General features: G+C 46.9%; 1 protein-coding gene across 1 annotated transcript in view; it reads left to right on the top strand.

The window, feature by feature from the left end:
• SVOP (SV2 related protein) overlaps positions 1-22,500 on the top strand; it is an 81,859-nt gene extending 59,359 nt beyond the window's left edge. Inside the window, exons 11-16 of the mRNA XM_033956002.1 lie at positions 1,445-1,521; positions 11,894-12,001; positions 12,531-12,642; positions 13,737-13,818; positions 18,242-18,331; positions 21,774-22,500. Coding sequence (XP_033811893.1) covers positions 1,445-1,521; positions 11,894-12,001; positions 12,531-12,642; positions 13,737-13,818; positions 18,242-18,331; positions 21,774-21,980 — 676 coding nt within the window. The 3' untranslated portion in view covers positions 21,981-22,500. The remainder of the gene's footprint in view (positions 1-1,444; positions 1,522-11,893; positions 12,002-12,530; positions 12,643-13,736; positions 13,819-18,241; positions 18,332-21,773) is intronic.
• The last annotated feature ends 2,342 nt before the right edge of the window (positions 22,501-24,842 follow it).

Raw genomic sequence — 24,842 nt, 5'->3', positions numbered from 1 at the left:
GATTCAGAGTAGTGCCATCAGGGCCTTTAGGGGGTGGGGCTCAAGGTCAAATTGTTGACAGGTGGAAGGCTCCTGAGGAAGAGACGTTTCCCTGAAACTAGGCTTGGTTGAGCCAGAAAAATTCCAGTTAACTTTTGGGACCTACCCGAGCATTTAATCTCATAAAAGACTTATTGTGAAAACAACGAGGAACTTTAATGGGGCACAGACTGACCTAAGTACAGATTTTGATTCCGTTTTTGAGCTTATAATGGCTTGACATATTGGAAATAATATATAAACAAAAATATTTTTTTCACATTGAGAACACTTTTGTGTTAATTTCACTATGATGGTGTGAGGCATGGTTTGTAATAAAGCCTGCTGATCGATATAAGCCTAGAGCTTCAGAATTATAGCTTTCACAGTCACACTGAGGATACACTATAGTTAAAAATTTTACTATTTTATTAATAAATTTCCGATCTGTGCAAGCTATTCTACAGGAATAAGATAGCTAACTTATTTAAAAACTTTGGGCAGCCGGCAGCATTAGCGATGTGATCTTTCTGCCATAGGCCTGTCCTGGAAACCTTCACTCTGCAGCGTCCCACCTAGGCGGGAACAGGAAATGCTGCAGATTGAAGGCTTCCGGTGCAGGCCGATGGCAAAAGGATCACATGGCTAACACTGCCTGCCACTCAAAGTTTTAAAATTGAAGCACTGGAGAAGGTACTGGGGGCGGGGAGACTCACAAAAGCCATACCCAACTCCAGGGTGGCCCGAGTGAGGGGCTGGAGAGAGAGAGGCTGTGCTTGGGGGGGGGGGGAGGGCAGTTTAGAGGCGAGACTAGTGGAAGGCAGGAGTGGAATGGAATAGGGTGGGCAGGCCAGGTGTCCTCATTTTTTTGACTTAGCAAATATGGTAACGCTATCTGTGGCCTTCATCCTGGTTTCACAGAATTCTTCCCTTGAGTGGAGAAATCGCTCACTATTTACTCTGTCCTCAGGAAAGCCCTTCCCCCTCCTCTCGAGCGCAGGTCACTATGGAGAAGAGAAAAAAAACAAACATTTCACTGACAGCCTATTTGCAGAGTGTCTCATCAAAACTTAGAGAAATTGCACAAACCAAAAGGCCAGCCAGTTTAACGCACAAATCATATCCTCCTGTTGAAAACCGCTTCCTAGAGGGGTTTCACTTACAGCAGGGGTGTCCAATGTCGGTCCTCGAGGGCCGCAATCCAGTCGGGTTTTCAGGATTTCCCCAATGAATATGCATGAGATCTATTAGCATACAATGAAAGCAGTGCATGCAAATAGACCTCATGTATATTCACTGAGGAAATCCTGAAAATCCGACTGGACTGCAGCCCTCGAGGACCGACATTGGACACTCCTGACTTACGGTATGTCACTTGTTCTAGCTTCATGTCTCATTCCGCTTACATGTGTCTGCTCTGTTCCAGGTTTTCCAATGCATTTTCTTATTATGGACTAGTTCTATTAACTACAGAGTTGTTTCAAGCGGGTGATGTGTGTAGCAGTGAGTACAATATCTTTTGTTTCATCAGTAAACACCTTGGCTTACATTGGAAAGTAACTTTATTTTATTTTTGGTATGGAAAAAGCATTTTTTCAAATTAATATGCCCAGATGATAAGAGTCGTTACTTGGGTAAATTCAGTAAGTTGAAAATGGTGATTCCACCCCCACCCCACCCCCGCCCACACCCCACTCTGCCAAGAGTTTGCACACTGGGAAACTTTTAGCTGTGGGGAACAGGAACGGGGCTGAGGAAGGGACACATTTTTATCAAATTATGTATTATGGGCTCCTTTTATCAAGCCGCGTTAGCGGTTTAACGCGGGTAATACCGCGCGCTAAACCGCCGGCCACGCTTGCCGCAACCGCCTCCCCTGAGCAGGCGGTAGTTTTTAGGCCAGCGCGGGGGTTAACACCTGATGAAACGTCGCGCGCGTTAACCCCGCTAGCGCGGCTTGATAAAAGGAGCCCTATGTTTAGTTAACTGTGGGGTCCTTTTACTAAGGCGCGTTAACTGATTTAGCGCCCGCTAATTTTTAGCGCACGCTCAATCGGTTAGCGGGCCTTAATAAAAGGACCCCTGTGTTTGTGTGTTGATTGTATGTGATTTGTCCTTTGATTTTATATAGACTAGCTTGCCATATTTGGAAAGGCAGTGCATCAGGTATTTGAATAAACCAAGCTAAACTGGATTCTTTTTACTGTACCACGTGTGCTGTGTATCTGCTACAAAGCAGTCGCAGGCCACCCATGCCCTGTTGGTTCCACAGTCCCTGCTGGTCCTGGATTTTCACAGAGAAATGAGCTTACAGTATATTCACAGATCTGCAAGAGTTGGTTTTCTTTTTTTAACACGTTTCAAATCAGTCCAGTGGTTCCCAAACCCTGTCCAGGGGGACCCCCAGCCAGTCGGGTTTTCAAGATATCCCTAATGAATATGCATGAGAGAGATTTGCATACCTGTCACTTCCATTATATGCAAATCTCTCTCATACATATTCATTAGGGATATCTTGAAAACCTGACTGGCTGGGGGTCCCCCAGGACAGGTTTGGGAACCACCGAATCAGTCCCTTTGGGGGTTACCAGATTTCTTAATGAAAAAAAAAAAGAGGACACATGGCCCACCCTGTTCTGCCCCTGGCCCCGCCCCAACCTTATCTCTTCTTCCTCAAGTCCGGGCTGCGTCTGGAGGGCCTCCAAACATCTGTGCTTGCTCGGAGGATCTCCAGACGTGGCCCCCGAGCGTGGGACCTTCCAAAATGCGGACAAACTGCCGGGTTTTGGAAATCAGTCCAGGCACCCAGACAATTCTCTAAAAGAGGGCGTGTCTGGGTTTTACCGGCCATCTGGTAACCCTATGGTTACCATATTTGGAGCCTCCGAAACCTGGATGTATGGCCCTGCATGGTCCTTGGATGGGGACCATTTACCCTGATGAGTGAGGCTCGCTTCTTGCAGGGGCTGTGAATAGGAAGATCTGAGCTATGAATCAAACCCAGGTGCCCCTGCATGGCAGTAGAGTGCCGTCAGGCCTGCCCCTCACATCTTGACATCCCCCACATTCCCCCTCACATTCCGACATCCCCCTATCCCGTACCTCCCCCGACATCCCCGCCCCTCCCACATCCCCCCCAACATTCCTAGGCCCCCCTCCCACATCCCCGGAACCCTCCCCCCGTACCTTTGGAAGTGCAAAAGGCAGGAGGGAAGCTCACTCCCTCCTGCCTACAGGGCCATGTGCTACAATGAAGGGCATCCCCCCTCCCATTGAATCTTGGGATGTAGTGGGAGGGGACGAAGGCCCTGATTGGATGTGGGAGGGGGGTCCAGGAATGTAGGGGGATGTGGGAGGGGAGCAGAGATGTTGGGGGAGGTACAGGATATCAGGGGGATGTCAGGGATATTATGGGGATGTCGGGGTGTGAGGGGGGATGTGGGGATATCAGGGGGAGAGGTATAGGGCTCCGTGGCTCAGCTGATCCTGACAGGGGGAATCCCCATCAGATGAGCTGCCAGGAATCCCCCCAAACCGGCTCAGCTGATGCTGATTCCTTCCAAGGTAGTTGGTGGGTACGTCTACCAAACTTGCTTTTGTACGTTTTTTGCGTGGACATTTTTATTTTTGAAAATGGGCACAAAAGGTAGACATCCTAAGGACCAAAACTTATACCTTGCTCATTTTCAAAAATAAAAGATAGACGTTTGGCAGCTTTGAAAATGGACATTTTTCCTGTTAAGTTTGTTGTTCTTTTGCATAAAATGTCCAATCTCAGACTTACGCACTTTTCTGATTATGCCCCTTCATGTACTAGGGGGCTCATAATTTAAAAAAAAGTCTAAAAAGTGGCCTAAATGGGTACTTGGACGATCAAAAAGCCTGATCGTCCAAGTACCCATAATCAAAGCTGGTTTTAGACGTATCTAAAACCAGCTTAGGCCTTTCCCCTGCCTTTAAATGCATAGAGCAAAAAGAGGCATTTTTAGAGGAGGGGAAAGGGCGGGAGGTGGGCCGATCTACACCTAGGCGTACAGCAGGTATAACCAAAAGTTTGGGCAGGTTGCCTAGTCGGCACTTATACGTTTTGACTTAGATTGTGTCAAAACAGGCACTTGGGATCGCTAAAGCAGCAGGAGAGATGACCCATCTCTCCTGCAGCAATCCACCCCTCCCCTGATCTGATCTGGCCAGGAGGGAGCCCAAGCCCTCTTGGTCCAGTGAGCCACAAACCCCCCCCCCCGCCGACATCGGGCCAGGAGGGAGCCATGTGCCTAAGGCCCCACCCACAGGAGGGGCCTAAGGCTACTGGGTCTATTCCAGTTGGCCCAGGCGTCTCAGGCCCCACCTGTGGGTGGGGTTTGAGCCACCTGCGCCAATCAGGCCCTAAGGTTATCCATTCAAAGGATGGCTGGCCTGCCGGACAGACGGACTTGGCACCTGTCTGTCCGGCCAACGATTTTCAGGTACGGGGGGTCAGGGGGGTCAGGGGGGTTGCGGGGTTGGAGGGTGGGGGAGGTTTTTGGCGGGCCGATCAGGGGTTCGGGGGAGCGGTCATAAGGGGGTTGCGTCGGGGCAGGAGAGCCTGGGATCCCTCCTGCCCGGATCTTAGTGGGGGTGGGGGAATGGGTGGTCACCTGAGCAGGAGGGGTTGGGCTCCCTCCTGGCCCGATGTCGGCGGGGTGTTGCAGGGCCAGGAGGGCTTGGGCTCCCTCCTGGCCTGATGTCGGCGGTGGGGGGGGGGGTCGCGGCTCACCGGGGCAAGAGGGCTTGGGTTCCCTTGTGCCCCGATCGTTGTTGGGGAGGGTGTCATGGTTCGACGGGGCAGGAGGGCTTGAACTCTCTCCTGCCCGGATCGTTGTAAAGGGGGAGGGGGGGGAAATGGATTCTGTAACCGGCGTTGTTTTTGACAGACACCGGTTACAGAATCCAGCTTTTAGGCAAAGGACTGGCTCCTCCTTCACCTAAAAGTCCTTTTTTTGAGCATTTGGGACTTAGGCTTTTTTTAGGTTGATTATATGGTATAAAGTTTAGACGTAGTGGTGGTCTGGGCGTTTAAACAGCTGAACATAGAGGCAGGCCATTATTTTTAAAAACCTCCTTTTTGAGTTTTTTTTAGATAATGGACATTTTCCTTGCTTCTACTTTCAACGTTTAAGGCCTTAGGCCAAAAGGGGACTTGGACGTTTTTTTTATTATGCCCCTCCACACGTTTTATAGTCTAACTCGAAGAAACAAAGAAATCGTGGAGAGTCGATGTCCAAGATGAGAGCTTTATTCAAACAAATAAATAAATAATCCACGTAAAAATGTCAAGGGCCTGAACCTCTGGGAAATGTCTGGACCCCACACGGTCCGTGTTTCGACAATGTGGTCTTCTTCAGGGGTCCCTAAGTGGTCCTAAATGCAGGCATGTGGATTAAATAACGAACATAAATGCTCAATGCTGTGGAGATACATTTACATTCGTTATTTAATCCACATGCCTGCATTTAGGACCACTTAGGGACCCCTGAAGAAGACCACATTGTCGAAACACGGACCGTGTGGGGTCCAGACGTTTCCCAGAGGTTCAGGCCCTTGACATTTTTACGTGGATTATTTATTTATTTGTTTGAATAAAGCCCTCATCTTGGACATCGACTCTCCACAATTTCTTTGTTTCTTCGACATTACTTTCTGTGGAGGGACCAGGGTCAATTTTCTTGTTGTTCTGTTATAGTATAACTAAACTAAACTAAGGGCTCCTTTTATGAAGGTGCGCTAGGGCCTTAACGCGTGGAATAGCGCGCGCTAAATTGCCATGTGCGCTAGCCGCTACCGCCTCCTTTTGAGCAGGCAGTAGATTTTCAGCTACCGCGCACTAATCCGGTGCGTGCGTTAAAAACGCTAGCGCACCTTTGTAAAAGGAGCCCTAAGCCTTAAGTTTATATACCGCATCCTCTCCGTAGAGATACCGCTCGGCACGGTTTACAGGAACTTTAATATAAGCAAGGAAAAACATAAGAATTAGTGATTATAAAGAGGGTAGCGAGATTTACATTTTTGAGAATAGCCAAGTTTTCAGATGCTTTCGGAATAATTGGAAGGAGCCCAGATTCCGCAGCAGGGCAGGAAGGATTATTCCAAACTCAGTGATTTTGAAGAAAAGAGATTTCCCTAATTTTCCAGCATAGATAACGCCTTTTAACGAGGGGAAAGATAGTTTTAGTTTTTGAATGGATCTGATAGTGTCAGGTCTCGTAGAATTCCAAGATAGTGGAATTAGAGGAGGAAGAATGCCATACAAGATCTTGAATGTTAGGCAGGCACATTTAAAGTGAACCCTAGAAATTACTGGAAGCCAGTGAAGTTTTGACAGAAGCAGGGAAACATGATCAAATTTACTTTTTTGCGAAGATCAACCTAGCCGCAGTGTTCTGGATCTGCTGAAGTCTTTGAAGACTTTTCGTGGTTAGACTTAAATAGATGGAGTTACAAAAGTCCAGCCTGGAAAGAATGATTGATTGTACAAGGACAGCAAAATGTTGTTGGTGGAAGCAGGATCTCACTTTTCTCAACATGTGGAGACTAAAAAAATATTTTTTTACCAGAGAGTTGAGATGGTCATTAAATGAAAGTATAGAGTCAATAAAGATGCCCAAAACTTTACTTGAGAATTCAATCAGCAGTGTGGGACCAGAAGGTAATGAAATGAGCGTGGGTAGCTGATCTAATTTTGGGCCAAGCCAAAGTAATTTTGTTTTGGACTCATTCAGCTTCATTTGTACAGTGAGGGCCCAGGATTGGAGCTTCGTTATGCATGCTATTATATTTTCAGTGAGGTTTGTAAGATTCGAATCTATCTCAAGAAGGACAAGGAAGTCATCTGCATATATATATAATATTTCAAAGGGAGATAGTTGGAAAAGTTTCAAAGTAGACATATAGATGTTGAAAAGAATAGAGGACAGAAGTGATCCCTGCGGGACTCCACATAACAGCTTCCAAGAAGATGACATGGTGCCATTCGTATTAACAGTATATGAGCAAGATCGTAAGAATTTCAAGAACCAGTCTAAGACTGTGGAATCGATGCCTCTCTCAGAAAGTTGGTAAATTAGAATATCGTGGTGGACAACATCAAAGGCCGCAGATAGATCAAATTGTAATAGAATTGCAAACTTATTACAAGAGTGTAGTTGTTGAACCTTTGAAGTTAATGAGGCCAGTAGGGATTCAGTGCTGAAATTGGGTCACTCTGAAGCCATATTGGCAAGGTAAGAGAATGGAGAATCTCTCTAAATAAGATGAGAGCTGTGTAGATATGATAGACTCTAGCATTTTGGTCAGGAGAGGAATATTCGCTATAGGATGATAGCTAGACGGTGAAGATGGGTCTAGATCGGCTTTTTTCAGTAATGGGATCAGGGCAATGTATCCCATTTCTACAGAAAATAGGCCTGATAGTAAGGCAGAGTTGATAAGGCTGGTAAGAGATGAAGTAGCCTGCATGGGAATTTTCTCGTATAGGTAAGGAGGAAACAGTCCAGGGCACATTTGCAAGATCTTAATTTGTGGCACAATTTTGAAACCTGGGCTTCGGATACATGCTCAAAGACTGTCCAGGATCTGTCTACTAGGATAGGGTTAGTGTCGCTGAGCACCAGAGAATTGTAAGTGACTGCTGATGGAAAAGAGCTTCTTATAGTAGCAACCTTTTCATTTAAAAATTTTGCTAGGTCGTCCACAGCTGGAGAGGAGGGGAGTATAGAGGAGTCATTTTTAGAGGTTAAGGAGCGCCAGGATGTTAAATAGAGAATGACACGGTGAAAAAATTGGTCCCCGTCACCGCCCCGTCCCCGTCTCACCATCCTCTGCACCGCCCCGTCACCGCCACTGCAACCCCATTCACCGCCCCGTCACCGTCACCGCTGCATACATAAAAGCCTCAAACGGGTACGATTTTATATACTTTTCTTTATTTACGTATAAAGGAAACATTCTTTAAAACTTTAAAACTTTAAAACTTAGTTAAATATTAGTTAACTAGTGTTTAAGCCCGTTAGATTAACGGGTGCTAGATGTCTCCTTCTTTTGAACTTGGGCAGGGGCAGAGGCAGAGCCGGGGCGGGAGGGAGTGACGGTGGGAGAGCAATTTCAAAGCCTCAGCAGCGGCGGCTCCTTGACCAATCCGCGCTTACAACGTCCCCACACTTGCGGTCTGGCTGGCTCCCCCACCAAAGCCCTTCGCAGCGGCAGCCCCTCCCGCATCCGTCCCCAGCCTCTCCGAAGACCGGCTCCCACGAAAATGGTACCCCTCTGGTCAAAGCCGTGGCAGCAGCCTCCCTCAAGACACATTTCAAATCCGACATATTGTAATCACAAAACAGAAAATAAAATTATTTTTCTTACCTTTTGTTGTCTGGTCATTATTCATACCATGTAGGGGTCCCAGGCTATGGTTGGCTTTTGATAACTCGCTTGCCAGGGCCCCTTCTTTCTTCTTCCCTCCCTCCATCCCTGCAGCTGAAGACAGGCACCTCCCCCCAGTGGTCTGAGACAGGAGGGAGCAGTTAGGAGAGAGTCTGAGGGCAAAGAGGGGCTCAACAGCGCACAACCACCTTTCCTTCCCTCCCTCCATCAAGTGCAGTGCAGCTCCACCAATGTTAAAAGGAGCCGCGTCGAAATCGGAGGCCTGCCACTGCCGTAGCACTTTCCCCTCTGCCTTGGTCCCGCTCCTTCTCTGACATATGGGACCGCGGCAAAGGGAACGTGTTACGATGGCGGCAGGGCTCCAATTTCAAAGCAGCTCCTTTTAACATAGGCGGAGCTGAACTGAAGGGAAGGAACGGTGGGGCCGGGTGAGGAAGGCCGCCTGCTAGGTAGGGGGATAACAATGGCGCTTATGCTCAAGCCCCCGCCGCAGCTCCTCTCTCGATCCTGGTGCGGTTCGAGAGAGGAGTCGTGGCGGCGGCTTGAACATAAGCGCGATTGTTGTCCCCCTACCTAGCCGCGAGGCTGCGGCGGGGTTTCCATGGCAACCCGATCGCGGATCTCAGTATAGGGCCGGGTCTGGCGGCGCCGTGTAGGGCGGAGGCGGGACCTCAGCACTGCACCTGTGGAGGGGATTGACTGGTGACGTACAACCCGCGCATGCGCACTAAAAAAAACGGGACAGCTCAGGGAACACGATTTTTTTAGTGCGCATGCGCGTCTACCATTTTATTATATTAGATAACTATACAAAAACAAAACACGCAGAGAAAAAATTAATTAATATAAATTCTCAAAACTGACACATTTTGATCACTAAATTTAAAATAGTTATTTTTCATACAGTTTTTCAATCACTAATCTTCCATCACCCCTGGGGCTAGCAATGCAAAAACAAACACGACATGTACTTTAAATGCTTACAATGTTAGCCTACATGGTAAGTAGACGCGGCCGCTGTACCTAATCGCGGCAAAGATCTCCCTGCCGTGATTAGCATAGTGACCGCGGCTACGGCTGCAAGTCTCCCCTCCCCCCAGCGATCACGGCAGGAGGGCACCCAACCCCTCCTGTAGACCCCCCCCAACGGCCCTCCCGACAATCGCAGCAGAAGGGTACCCAACCCCTCCTGCCGGTCCTCCCAATGGCCTCCCCTAAGATCGCCGGCAGGAGGGTACCCAACCCCTCCTGCTGGACCCCCCCCCCCACCAAACCCCCCCCCCCCGGAACCCCCTTAGTCTTACTTTCCAAGTTGGACCGGACGGCTCCTCACACGTATGGCCAGCAGGCTTGCCTCCGTCCAAATGAGGCGGGCCCGCCCCTACCCTGCCCAACCCACAGGATCCTAGGGCCTGATTGGTCTAGGCACCTAAAGCCACTCCCGCTATAGGAGAGGCCTTAGGTGCTTGGGCCAATCAGGCCCTAGGATCCTGTGGGTTAGGCAGGGGAGGGGAGGGGCGGGCCCGCCTCATTTGGACGGAGGCAGGCCTGCTGGCCAGACGAGCGAGGAGCTGTCCGGTCCAACTTGGAAAGTAAGACTAAGGGTGGTGTTTCGGGATGGCGGGGTTTGTTGGGGGAGGGTCCGGCAGGAGGGGTTGGGCACCCTCCTATTGGCGATATAGGGGGCCGTTGGGGGTGCCGGCAGGAGGGGTTGAGCACCCTCCTACCAGTGATCATAGGGGGGCTGTTGGGGAGCTGGCAGGAGGGGTTGGATATCCTCCTGCTGCGATCGTCGGGGGGGCTGTTGGGGTAGGCAGGAGGGGATGGGTACCCTCCTGCCGCGATCGTTGGGGAGGGCTGGTTCTGTCGGCATGAAGGGCTGAGGGCGATCGTCGGGGGGGGGGGCGGGTTCTATTGGCAGGAAGGGTTGATCTGACAAATGAGGAGCACGGTGAAACACAGGTAAATAGCGGTTCCTAGAAGGGGGGACATTGGCCTGCGGGGACAAATCTATTCACCGTTTTTGCGGGCGGTGAAAGGATTTGTCCCCGCGTCTGCGGCGATTTGCTAATGAGGTCACCATAACCCGCAGCCAAACCGCAGCCACGCAGCGGTTCGCTGCGGGGATCGCTCCCCGTGTCATTCTCTAATGTTAAACAATGTATTGCTTTGGTTAGTGAATATGATGATTTTATCACTCTAGAAATTCTTCTTTACTTTTTTTAATACTGTATTATAGAAACTAATACTGTCCCTCCAAGACTGTCTATCCGCAGGGGATTTCGATTTTTTCCATTTACGCTCCAGTACTCGGCATTTTTGCTTCAGTTCGCTGTGGCACGGAAAATACCAGGGGGCCTTACGGGAGTAGGAGACTGTCTTAGTAGATAGAGGAGCGAGAGAGTAGTAGGTAGTCTCAGAGAGATTTACCCAGTTGTGCCAGTTGGCTTCTGGGAGCATCAGGCTTAGGATAGAAGGAAAACTGATTAAGAAATTGGGACCAGAACTGTTCATTTGCAATTTTTTTGTGGAAGGTAATAGATTTTGAGGCATGAGGTTGAACCCCAAGGTGAGACATAAAAATGGGGAGACAGAAGGTACCTAAAAAGTAGTCGGACCAAAGGACTTCTTTCCAATGAACACTTCGGCTAAAGTTTTGTAATCAGTAAGGCCAAGGAAACTGACGGTGTCTAGAGTGTGCCCCTTTTCATGGGTTGGAGAGGACTCAGGAGAGGGAAAGCCCAGAGAGGTGAGAAAGTTGTTGAATTCAATTGCATCCTTACTAGTGTTGTTGTCTAGGTGGAAATTAATATCACCAATAATCAGTAATCTTTTAAATTTTAGGAAACGCTTGTTCTGGTCTCAAAAACAACTTTGGAGGATTTATTACAAGGGATTGGTGGATGTTATAGTAACAAAATACCCAATGGGTGGTAATGGAGCTCATCGTTGACTGTGGCTAGCATATATTCCAGTGATGTGTCGCTACCCTTTTCGGGGAGCTGTACGTCAAAGAATGATTTGTAGAGAAGTGCCAGGCCTCCTCCTTTCCGGCAATTTCTGGAAGAGAAGACGCCTTGATAACCATGGGAACAGAGTTCATTTTGTGTAAATAAATCATCTTTTGCGATCCACAATTCCGTAATGCACAAGAATCCAGGATCGAAATCCCCTAGTAGATCATTTAGGGCTCCTTTTACGAAGGTGCGCTAGCAGTTTTAGCGTGTGCACTACACGTTAACGCCTCCATAGAGCTGGCGTTAGTATTTTCCGTGTAGCGTGGGGTTAGTGTGCGGCATTCTAGCATGCGCTAAAAACGCTAGCGCACCTTCGTAAAAGGACCCCTTAATGCTTTCGATTGAAACTTCTTTGCAGATTGGGCAGTTTTATTCCAGACTCACATCCCACTAGGGACAGTTTTCCTAAGCCAAAGAGTAACACTTCTTTTACCCTCCTACAGTCTCAAATAGGAAGAAGACGGTGAAAGCCAAATGTAGCCTTGCTTGTGAATTTTTAACAGAGAAAGACTACACGGATCTTCTCTGGACCACCTTATCCGAGTTTCCAGGTAGGCCCTTCATTTGGGGTGTCATCGCTGGAAGGCAAAATTAGCCAGGGGCCTTACATATCTTCAACAGTTTATAAATGGAACTCTGCTGAAGGCTGACACTATTATTTTGGTACTGTTTTAACATCCCCCTCCTTTTACAAAACTGCAAAAGTGGGTTTTAGCGCAGGCCGGTGTGCTGAATCTTTGTGCTGCTCCCAACACTCACAGAGTTCCTACGAGCGTAGGGTTTACCAGACGTCCGGATTTCCCCAGACATGTCACGCGGCAGTGGCATCCACGCGTGCACGGACTTCCTCCCCGCCCGACGTGATTTGAAAAGCCGTCCGGACCTCCGGACATGTCCTTAAAAGGAGGACATGTCCGGGGAAAATCCAGTCTGGTAACCCTAGCTGGGGTGTTCTGTAAGAATTTTCAACCGCTCTGTACTGATATGTGTCACTGGATATCATGCCGTTATTTTTTTTTTTTGATTCTCCTAGTTTATCTCATTTTGAGCAGCTATATTTTTCTCCCTCTTCTTCGGCAGGTGTTTTAGTGACTTTATGGATCATCGATCGGCTAGGTCGCAAGAAAACGATGGCCCTGTCCTTCCTGGTTTTCTCATTCTGTGCTCTTCTGCTGTTTCTCTGTGTTGGAAGGTGGGCACAGAAACTGGGAGATAACAAATACTGCAACCAGTGGTGATCCGTGCACTTGGCCATAGTTAACAAAGCTAGGATGGAGGTTCTCAGCGAGGGCTGCAAACAGGTTCTGATTTTTAGGCTTTCCGTATAAAATAGTCACCATTATATGCATTATATTGGCATCCTCATTTTAGACAACTCATTGAAGCTGAAACTGAACCCAAATTTTGTTTAGTAGTGTCTATGCTATCGTGTTTCCCCGAAAATAAGACCTACCCCGAAAATAAGCCCTAGTGAATTTTTGGGCCCAAAATTACTATAAGACACTGTCTTATTTCCAGGGAAACAAGGTAGTAGCCTAACAGAACAGTGGGTTGAGAGCCAGAGAAGCTACAGTGGCTCCTTGTGATCAGTTCTGAGTTTTTGAAATTAACTGTGAGGTTTAAATAGTCCTAAATATCAATAAATTATTAAGTTTTTAGGAATTAAGTATTTTAAAATATTGAGTTTATCAGAAAGTAATAGTAACTCAGTTAGGTATTTTAACATAAATTAATTAAAGATTATAGAGTTATGATTGAAGAAATAAAAGATTAAATTTATAAGTCAGGATTAAGATAGGGAGGATGGGTTCAAGCCAGTGATGTTAATAGGAGTAAGAGAAAAGAATTGCCTTTCTCTTTGAAAGAACCCTGAATGTTCCCGTTTATAGGATAAATGAAATAAGAAAAAAAAAAAAAAGATAAACAATCACCTTCAGTGTTATTTTGGCTTATATCGATGGTTTTATAAATTGTATTCCTTGTGATCTTGGGCATGTCACATAAATCTCCATTACCTCGGGTAGATATTAGATTTGCTCCTTTAAGGAAGGGCAAGTGCCTTCTGTATCTGAATGTAAATGGCCTTGAGCTGCTGCAAAAGGCCTCAAATAAATCCATAACTTCTGTATTCACGTGAAAACGTTTGCACCTTGAGGTTCTGAAGATATGACCTTTGTATTTAAGCTTTCTGATAAGGTCACTAGGACCCTGGAGGCAGCCTCCTTCTGGCATTTTCCTGCTTCCTGTCAGCCATTTTGTGACACAAACGGTTCTGTTCTCCTTTAGGAATGTGCTCACTGTTTTATTATTCATCGCAAGAGCTTTCATCTCCGGAGGATTCCAGGCTGCTTATGTGTATACTCCTGAGGTAAGAGTTGCTTTATTTGTGATTAGTTTAGGGAGTTTTTTAATGGTATTTTTGACCTGGCAGTTCTCTCCTGGTCCTTTGATCTTTCTGCTCAACCAGTATTGACTTTTATTGGCACTGCAGTCCTTTTTGCAAGTATCTAGGGCACTGCCCCCCTTTCCTGTGGCCTTCCATAGCCTGGATTACTGCCATGCCATCCTTGGCTGGGAGCCACATTCTACCATTCCCTCCAGAATGTGGTACTCATAGGGTTAACAGATTGCCTCTTTTAAAAAATGACACATGGCCCCACCCCATTCCACTTCCAGCTCCATCCCGTTCCGCCCCCCAGCCCTGCCCCCCCCCCCCCCTCCGAGCCTCCTGTCTCCTTCCCTGAGATCTGGAGGGCATCGGCGCATATGCGAACTTCAGCGCAATGATATCTCGTGCATGTAGGGTTACTAGACGAACGGATTTCCCCGGACATGTCCTCCTTTTGAGGACATGTCCGGGGGTCTGGACGGCTTTTCAAAACACGGCACTTTGTTGCGTCGGGAGGTGCGTGGATGCAACGTGGTGATGGCATGCGCCCGACAAACAGGTAGTAATAATAATAATAACAGTTTATATACCGCAGTACCGTGAAGTTCTATGCGATTTGCAATGATTAGAAAGCTGCTACAAATTGAGTGGAAATTACACAGTTGGAGATTATTGGCTAACAGTTTAAGAGATCAGCTGATATGGGAGTGATTGAGATGGGAGAGATTGATTGGAGCGTTTGTGCAGATCAACTACCTAGGTACTTCATTACATTACATTACATTAGTGACTTCTATTCTGCCTGTACCTTGCAGTTCTAAGAGGATTACAGTATAAGATAGCTGGACATTTCCAGGAAGTTGCCATTTAGGGGACGCTTATACAGTGGATGCAGGGGAATTACAGATTGGGGGCGTTGAATAGTAAGGCAAAGGGGAGAGTTTAGGATCACTAGAAGGGAAGAAGAGGTTTAGGGTTGGTTTCTTGATAGGGTCATAGGGCTGATAATAGTAGAAGGGAGGAGGTTAGCTGGTAGTTGCGTGGAGGGGGGGAGGAAGCGAGGGCCGGGATAAGAAGGTTGTATAGTTTTTTTGAAAAGCAGAGTTTTGATTTCTTTTCGGAATGATTTAAAGTCACTTGTAGTTGTCAGCAGGTTGAAGAAGGAGGGGTCCAGCTTCGCTGCCTGCGTCGCTAGGAGGCCGTCGTACATTTTTTTGCGCTGAGTTCCCTTGAGTGGTGGGTAGAAGAATAGGGTCCGGGTTCTTCTTGGTCTGGATTTGCTGTTATGATTTAGACGGTGGTTGAGATAGGTGGGTGCAGTTCCGTTTGTGGCTTTGAATAAGAGACAATAGAATTTGAATTGGATTCGAGCTCGTATCGGTAGCCCGTGTGAGTCTAGGTAGGCATTGGTGATATGGTCAAATTTTCCGAGTGAATAGATCAGCCTGAGGGCTGTGTTTTGAATGGTCTGTAGTTGGTTTATCAAGATTGTGGGACAAGGAAGGTAGAGGATATCAAGTTTCAAGTTTCAAGTTTATTATTTATTTGTTTAATCGCCTTTTCAATATTCAAGGCGATTTACACATTAATAAAGTTACAAAATAAAATAATTAAAAATAATTAAAAACTGACAAGACTAGACGATAACTGAACAAACTGGAAACAAAAGGAAGGTAGGGGAAGAAGTTACAATGTAATTGAGCAAAGTGGGGAACCAAATAAGGAAAACACAAAAAGGATGGGATAAAAATAGTTGAATATGTGAAGAAAAGAGAAATAGAAACAAAAGTAGTTGGATGATGTTAAAAAGAAAACTATAAATCAGATAACAAATGCATCGTTAAATAAAAAAGTTTTCAGTTTGTTTTTAAATTTGTCTAGATTAAGTTCTTCACGTAAATAGATGGGAAGAGAATTCCAAGTTTGGGGAGCCGTCACCGAGAAAATATACTGACGGCGCGTATTTATTGTTTTTAATGATGGAATCATTAATAAGTGCTGTTGGTCTGATCTTAGGGTTCTCTATTGGAGGAATAAGGAATTAATAGTTTATGAATGAAGGCCGGAGTTTTAAACAGAAGAGATTTAAATGTGAGCAGACAAAGTTTGTAAGTTATTCTGTGAGCTACTGGAAGCCAGTGAGCTTCCTTAAGAAGAGGAGTTATATGGTCGAATTTTTTAGCTTTTGTGATAAGTCTGATGGCTGTATTCTGAATAATCTGAAGACGTCTGATTTCTTTTTGTGCTATACCATTAAATAAATATTGCAAAAGTCCACTAGTCCTAGGACAAGGGATTGGACTATGATCCTGGAATGATCTTTTTCGAAAAATTTTCTTATTTTTCGTAGGTTGCGCATGGTGAAAAATGCTTTTTGAGTGGTTTTGTTGATTTGGATCTGCATTGTGCAGCATCTATCTATCGACACTCCAAGGATTTTGAGAGAGGGCTGTATGGGGTATTTGGTGGTGTTTATTTTTAGTTCTGTTATGGATGGGGTTTTGTCCTTTTCAAGTAATAGGAATTTTGTTTTGTCCGAGTTTAATTTCAGGAAAAGGTATGTTTTTAGATGAGGATAGGGAGGCTGGGGGCAGAGCTGGGGCGTAACGGGGCGGGGTATGGGTGAAACTGGGCGGGCCTAGGGGCAGGTCTAGGGGTCCAGATTATACGGATGTAAAATCTGGTAACTCTATGCGCATGTGCATATGACATCATCGTATCGACATCCGTGCATGTGCAGAGGGCCTTCAGACACAGCCCCGAGCTCAGGACAAACTTCTGGGTTTTGGAAATCCCTCTGGGCACCCGGACAGTCCTTTAAAAAGAGGACATGTCTGGATTTCCGTGGCCATCTAGTAACCCTACTCGTGTACCTTAGTTCCAGTCACTCTTGAGCACTGTCTCTTTCCCCAGCTGCCACCATTCAGGGGTTGTGAAGCTGACTTTGCAGTATATCTAACCCTGGCTGGCCCAGAGAGTGAAAGCCAAGTCCAGAGAATCAGTAGCATAGCCTGATGGGGAGGGGAGGGGGGGGGTCTGAGCCCAAAGTGCACCACTGAAAGACATATTTTTTTGCAACATTGCGGTGTACCAAAACTGTCTTCCCAAGTCATTTTTTTTAAAAAAAATGTGTTACTAATAACAATTTACATTTACAGAAGCCATCTATCCAAAACGTTGTGAAATTTACATGAAAATTCTGCTGTTTTGGAACCATTCTTGCACTCACCCCTGAGCCATATTCTCCCTCTTAGATCCGCTGTTCACACAAGTGACATACAAACTGTTTTGTACTTTGCCAGTTGATGTTATAAAAGTTGCATTTATCCTTATTACTGTGTCATGTCCATTTTTTTCATTTTCAGAGTGTTTCTATTTTGATTTTCTTCTCAATAAAATTTTTATTGTCGTTTAAAGCATATAACAATTACCAAGGCAGAACACAGTATCAGAGATAAGCATAAGTCTCGCACTGTAAAATCTCTCATCTAATACACAAAATCTCTCTATACAACAGAATAAAATGATAGACAAAGTAGAAGGCAGCATGGCCTTATAAACCCTAGTGTAAGAATGACCATCCACTTTCAATCCCTCCCCATCCCACTCAACAACACGTCCCCTTAAGGCAGACACTCAGTGGTTCTTCAGAGTGCCCACTATTCCCCCTCCCCCCTTCTCTGCTCCCCATCAACAGCTCACAAAAAAGTTCAAAGGAATGCAAAGATTTTTCACCAAGCCTGGAACGCGTTGCCAGAGGATGTGGTAAGAGCGGATAGCGTAGCTGGTTTTAAGAAAGGTTTGGACAAGTTCCTGGAGGAAAAGTCCATAGTCTGTTATTGAGAAAGACATGGGGGAGGCCACTGCTTGCTCTATATTGGTAGCATGGAATATGCTACGCCTTAGGTTTTGGCCAGGTACTAGTGACCTGGATTGGCCACTGTGAGAACGGGCTACTGGGCTTGATGGACCATTGGTCTGACCCAGTAAGGCTATTCTTATAATGTCTATAATGCTTAGCAGCAAGGTATTCCATCTGTGTCAGTTTGCTTAACTTAAGAATCCAATCCCCCCCCCCCTTGTAGGTACTGCCTTGCATTCCCAATACCTGTTTTGATTTTCTTAATGATAACTCACCAAGCCAGTTAGTCAAAGGATGCTCATTCTTCAACAAGATCAATTTGAATCAAAGCCAGGGGTGGCATGTGGGATGTTTAGAGACTCCATGAGGGCCTCATTTGTATAAACTCATAGGTCAATAGTAGGGTTAACCCTGATTAAATCAGAAAGGGCGGGATGGCAGAATTCATGCCAGTGGCTTTTCTTGCCCCTCCCCCATCAGTGGTGAAGCGGGAATGTTCTGGAGAATACTTACTTGGTGCATTTGTACTCCATTTCACAGGTTTACCCAACGGCTACTCGGGCTTTGGGCTTGGGAACCTGCAGCGGAATGGCTCGGGTTGGAGCTTTGATAACCCCGTTCATTGCACAGGTAGAAAGAGCCATCTTTATCAAACATAAGAAAAATGAGATTCAAACAAACAGATAATGCATTATGCAGTGCATAAAAGGTCAAAATTCAGAAAAACATCTAAAGAATATATAACAAATGTCTAATCCAGAGCTTCCTAAACTGTTGGTCGGGACCCCAAATGAGATCACAAAATCCACATTTGGGGGGGTCATGAAAGGACATCCACCTCAGAATATGAATGTCCAAGTGGATTCTCCAATGATGCAACATTATTCTGCACCTCCAAGGGAGCCACCCAGTTTTATTTGGCTGTAATCATGGGGTTGACCACACAAGGTTTGGGAAGCACGGATGTTATTTATTTAATTTATTTTAAAAATTTCTATTCCACTTTAAGTCAAAGTACTTTGTCCAGGTTTTGAAAAGCAAATCGTATCGGGAGGAGCATCCGCTCATGCACGGATGCCTTCCTGACCAAGACGAACAGGCTGAGGGGGGAGTGGGGCTAGGGGTGAGGCTGTGACTGGGGCATGGTATGGGCGTAACGGGGTGGAACTGGGTGGGCCTGAGGGCGGGTCTAGAGGCCTGGATTTTACATATGTAAAATCTGGTAACCCTATGGTAGACGTTAGCATGGGTCTGCATTAATGTCTACCGTGTGGTAAAACCTGCACTAGCTGTAAAGACCCCTTAAACCAGATCTTCCCAAACTGTAGATTATGACCCAGATGGGGGTCATTGAATCCACATTTGGTATTGCGACTTGGACGGAGAGTCCATAGTATGTTCGTAGTCTATACTGCCTGAGAGGTCGCATGCTTTCTATAGTCGTGTGAATTGGGGTTGGGGGCCACAGAAAGATTGACGTGCGCTGCCCTAACCATTGCTATGACAAAACATGGTATAGTTAAAGACACAGTTCCCCTCCAGTTAGGGACGTGGTATTGGTCTGGTTCTCAAAGTGTCCCATTATGATTTGGAGGTTTGGATGGACGAAGCACAATGTTCTTGACTTTCCTTTATTTCTTCAAAATATCTTTGATCGGTGATAAAAAAAATATATCCACATCAACCGTATTTCGGCTAACAAAGCCTTTTTCAAGGGTCCGGTTGTTAATAAGATGTGGATATTATGGAGTAGATTTCCCAGTCTGGAAGATCTGATGTGGAGAACGCAACAAAAGCTGACCGCTTTTTCTGTGGAACATCGGGTCTTCTTGTTTTGCTTCTCTCCTATCTTAGTGACATATTTGGCAGTTGCGCCCTGTTGTGGAACAAAACTTAGAGCAGGTTGCAAGATCCTTAATTTTACTGTGGTTGGTCAGCTGTAAGTTGGTTAACCCCAGAGGCATGTGCACTATCTCCAATCGGTCCAAAAACCAGAGCAAAGCCAATTACAGGATTAAAACAATCGGACAATGTTACTGCAAGTTTTAATCAAAATGCTATGACTGCCCATTCAATTCTGAATTCAATTTGAAGTCCTCATGTTGGTTTTCAAGATTTTGCATGGTCAGGCACCCATCAAGACTAGCCATTTATATCCGGGGGAGGTCTTTGAGTTCACAGGGGGACTGCCTGTTAGTTATTTCAGATATACAGAGTTCATGAGGAAATCTTACCATGGCCACAGGCCTTTCTCAGAATGTGGTGGAATGATCTTGTGGCTTTACAAAGGAATGGGAGCTGGGTGGTTTTAAGGAAGGTTTGAAAGCCCACCTATTCTGTATATGCTTTTGAGAGGGTGGGCAATAGAGAGTGACATGGGAACCATTACTGCGGTGACAACTATAGTTACCACTTAACGAGGACCGTGTCCAAAGAATGCCCAGTATTACCATAGTATCGGTAGACTGTTGCATGGTATTGCCGTAGGAATGGTAACCATTACCGCAGCAATCTCACGGTAATGGGGAACAGGCCACCCTCCTCACATGTACCTTAAAAACCTAGTGGTCTAGTAGGCTCTTCAGGGTCAGAAAAGATCCCCAGTCTTTCTTGCCCTCTACTGCCACTGTACCTTCTGTTAATAGTTTCAAAATAGCTGCTGAGACTTCATACGGCAGCCTTGTGAGACTTCTGTGAATCTCGTGAGGCTGCTGCATGAAGTCTTGGCAGCCATTTTGAAACTCTATTATGGTGGGTGCAGCGGTGGTAGAGGACAAGAAAAATGGGGGATCTTTCTTGCTCCTGAAGAGGCTACTAGGTTTCTAAAGTACCTGTGGGGAAGGGGGAGGAGAGCTACCAGACAAGGGGAGGGGAGTGGAGAGAAGAAAAAGAGATGCCAGACCTAGACAACAGGAGAGGAGACAGAGCAGGAGGATAGGAGAAAGACCTAGGGGGAGAGGAGAGGAGTGAGACCAGAGGAGAGGAGAGGGGAGAGGTGGGACAGGAAATGCCAGACCAGACCAAGGAAGGGAAGAGGAGAGGAGTTTCCAGACTAGGGAAGGGAAGTGGACGAGAGATGCCATACTGTAGGCAGGAGAGGAGAAAGATGACAGACTGGGGGGAAGGGGGGCAAAGGGGAAGACAGATATATGAGAACACAGGGAAAGAGAGGTAAGAGATGGTGTACAGTAATGGAAGGGAAAGGGAGAGAGAGAGGGAGGAGATGATGCACAGAAATGGATGGGGAAAGGAAAAGAGATGGAAGAAATGCTGTTTATGGATACATGGGACTAGGGGAGAAGAAATAGGGAGAAGATGGTTCATAGGGATGGGAAGGGCAGGGGAAGGGAAGGGCAGAGGGAGGGAGGAAATGGTGCACATCGATAGATGGGACAGGAAGGGAAGACATGGGTAAAGCAGATAGATTTGAGAAAAAAGCAGTTCAGTGAGGGGATGGGGATGAATCTTTGTCCTCCACATCCCTCTCTAGTGGGCGAGGTTAGGAGCTGTTGATTTCACTTTGGACTTTTCTGTATAGTTTGCAATTTTTTAAATGTTTTGTATACCGCACAGAGTGGGTATTGGACGTGCAATCTGTAAGCAGGAAAGTAGAAAGCTGCAAAAGTGCTCTGTGTGACATGTCCCCAAATGTTTCTGTTGCGCTTTGACCCCCATCCGCTTTTGAGTCATCAGCTAGGGGAACCAATGGACATGCTGCAATTTTGGCTCCCAGGCTTCCTTCCCCGGCTACACATAGCTAGCTAAGGCACTGTCTATAAGTGTAACTATACGGGGGGGGGGGGGGGGGGAGAGAGAAAAAAAGTAACATCAACAAATACTTTTTTATGGAGAAGGAGGTGGATGCCTGAAATGCTCTTCTGCGGGAGGTGGTGGTGATGAAAATGATGAAGAAATTCAAAAAAGGTGGGGGATAAACACAGACGATCCCTATATGGGAAGATGATGGAATAGAAAACTAGTGTATTTCCAGTCAAAGTAAAACATAAATGACTCACACAAATCTTAGGGCATGATACCCCAATATTGTCCCATTCTTTCTCGTTTCCCGTAGGTGATGCTGGAATCCTCTGTGTATTTAACCTTGGTGGTCTACAGCGGATGCTGCATGTTAGCAGCCATGGCGTCCTGCTTCCTCCCCATCGAAACGAAAGGCCGCGGCCTGCAGGAGTCCAGCCACCGGGAGTGGGGGCAGGAAATGGAAGGAAGAGGGACCCACAATACTGGCATAATCCACTCAAACTCTGGATCACAAGACTGAGAAAACAGCAACCATAGAAAAGCGAATGGCAAGTTTCATAGAAACCCAAAATGCTGACCACGTTCCCACTGCCAGTGCCACCCATCAAAGTATCAGGGCATTTGATATGAACTTAAGAAAATTGTGGCCTCCATACCATGTGCTCTCTCACATGTAAATGTAGCTGTGTACAGGGGGATAATTGCTCTGGGTATTATTCCAGTTTGAAACCAAACATTTTCATAGTTCGTTGTGTGTGCACCGTCAGCTTCACAGCTTAAAATATCCAGTCGGAAGCGGCTAGTTATCTGAATGAAATTCAGCGCTGGCTGTGAACGGAACTTGTGTAATATACTGCCATTAAACATGGTGGTTTCTATCCTCTGAAAAAAAAAAAAAAAAAGGGAATATTTACTAGATGCCTGCCTTGCACTTTTCAGTCATAAAAAAAAGCTTTGAAAGTAGCAAACAGATGTTCTTTAGCAACTCTCCAGACCGGCATAGGTTAATCTTACAAGCGGGTTATATCTCATCATGACCAGCAGGTGGAGACTGAGACAAAACTTTGGAATGGTACTTAATAGGTTACTCCCCCTAATTACCTCAGTCTTCTCTCAGTCTCCAGCAGGTGTGAGTTGTACCCATCTCCCTTCTGTAGGGCTGTTGGAATTTGTTCAGGACTCCTAGTCCCTGTTTTTGTGCTGGACTGAGCTTGGGTGGGCCCTGTTTGGGGATCCATCCGACCTCAGGGATGTCTAACCCGGCGGGTCTCGAGCGGGGTCCCTCCCCCCATTCCTCCATCTCCCCAACATTTTTTAGAGGTGCCTCAGCAGTAAGCCTTGCCCCCTAAATCAAGCAAGGCATACTGCTTTGAGAGCCAGTGGAGTCTGTCTGAAGGGTTAGATTAGATTAGATTGCTTTTCCTTTAAATATGCTGTAAATTACTGTATTTTTTCAACTAACTGGCACTTTTTTTAGCTAGGTCGCGCATGGAGCAATAAGCACTTTGCAAGGGAAAAAGTCTTCATTGTGCTCCAGATGCAAGGCACTTGCAGCAGGCCTGAAAACAGCTGTTCAGGCCGGTGCGGTGGAGAAGCCTCGTCGGTAGTGGGTGCTGACGTCCAGGGCTCCCCGCCGCTAATGCCTCGAGATCCAGCAGAGGTTGCAGGGAAGCCCGGTTTTCCCCTGCTGCCCACGGAGGGATTTCCTCAGCCGCCGACAGTAAGGGTAAAAAGGATTCCCTTACCACTGAAGTGGCTGGGGATTTCCTCTCAGCTGTTTTCTCTCACGGCTGATGCCGTCTTGCCTGCTTCAGCGGCTGGGACAGTTCAGGCTTCCCAGCCGCTACAGGCCCTGGAGGGGTTATTTTTGGCACAATTTTCACGGTTTTTTTTTGTCAGGAAGCCCCTCCATCTTGTATGTAGCCTCAGGTGACCTTCTCCCTGTTTTGGTATAACAGCGATAGGTTTCAGCTGGGTCCCCTGCTGTGGCAGGGAGTCCCATGGTGCTGCCAGGGGTCCTGCTTGTGCCCCGGGGGTCTTGGGAGGGGGGTTGTTCTCTCTGTACCCCACGCTGTTTTGACCCCTTAGCTCTTTTGTGTCCCCCCTCCTCCTCCCTCATCCAGGCACCTGCAGTTGGTCTGGGACGAGGACTTATTTTGAGGAGCGTTTTAACCAATGCATGAGGAGGAGACCTCCAGGATCCTCTCGAAGGGACAGCCGCTGGTACCGGGGACTCTGTTTTTTTCCCATCTACCAGCGAGGAGGCGTTCGTAGTGCACCTTTTTATTCAGAGGGACGAGCTCCCAGTTCTGATTCAGGTCTCCTCGGTGTTGCACTTTGAGTAGGCGCCACCTGAGACCTCGCGTGTGAAGAACCCTCTTCTTTAGGGGATCTGCTCTGCGTCCCGCTCTTTTCCTATGTTTCAGGATATTCGGGATATTATTCTGGCGCAGTGGAATACGCCGGAGCAGCCGTTTCGGTTTGCGAGCTCCAGGCCTCGTTTGTATCCCATCCAGGAGGGGGATAGGGCTACCTTGAAGATGCCAGTGGTGGACGCGGTGGTCTCAGCTATTGCTAAGTGGCATACTGAGCCCATAGAGTGCTGTTCTGCCTTACAGGACTCTGGGGAGCATATGATGGAGACCATTCTTAAGCACAATTTTAATGTCTCTGCCTTGGGTGTCTAGGCGGCTATTTGTGAGGGGCTCATAGCTTGGGCCATTTATCGGTGGGTCGAGCGTGTCCTTGACCATGAGTCTGATGACTGTTCCTTCGTGGATCAGGAAGTGGCAAAGATTCAGATGGCAGCCTCTTTCCTCTCAGACGCCCTCTAGCACTTGGTGCTGACGTCCTCCAAGTCTATGGTTTTTGGGGTGACCGCTCATCGTACCTTGTGGATTCACGCTTGGTCGGCGGTTGCGGCGTCCAAGACTAAAAACTTACTAAATTTCTCTTTAGGGAGGTCTTTTTTGTTTGGAGAGGTTTTTCGATAAGTTGGTCACAGACTCTAACAGACTGTAAAGTACCCCGCCTGCCTGAAGACCGTGCTCGCCCGGCTGTTAGGGCTGGCACTGCTCGGGGACGTTTGCGGGGGTTCTGCAGATACCGCCCTCTTCTGGGTTTTCCAGGGGTCATTTTCTTTCAGCGCCTGCAGTACTTTCGGGGGACACGTCAAGGAGCTCAGAATCCCTCTGCCGCTGTTCCCGCTCCCTGTCCTGCCCAATGACTCCTTGCCGGCGCCCCCTCTGATTCTGGTGGATGCCCGGCTGTGCAATTTTTTTTTTTTTTTTCCTCCAAAATGGGCAGAAATCACATCCGATCACTGGGTCTTGGAGGTGATTCGGGACAGTTATGCCCTGGAGTTTGCTCACTCCTTGCCAGA

This window comes from Geotrypetes seraphini, chromosome 8, assembly GCF_902459505.1.
Source record: "Geotrypetes seraphini chromosome 8, aGeoSer1.1, whole genome shotgun sequence".
Classification (NCBI taxonomy): Eukaryota; Metazoa; Chordata; class Amphibia; order Gymnophiona; family Dermophiidae; genus Geotrypetes; species Geotrypetes seraphini.
The sequence above is the reverse complement of the archived record's forward strand: the minus strand, read 5'-3'. Positions and strand labels throughout refer to the sequence as shown.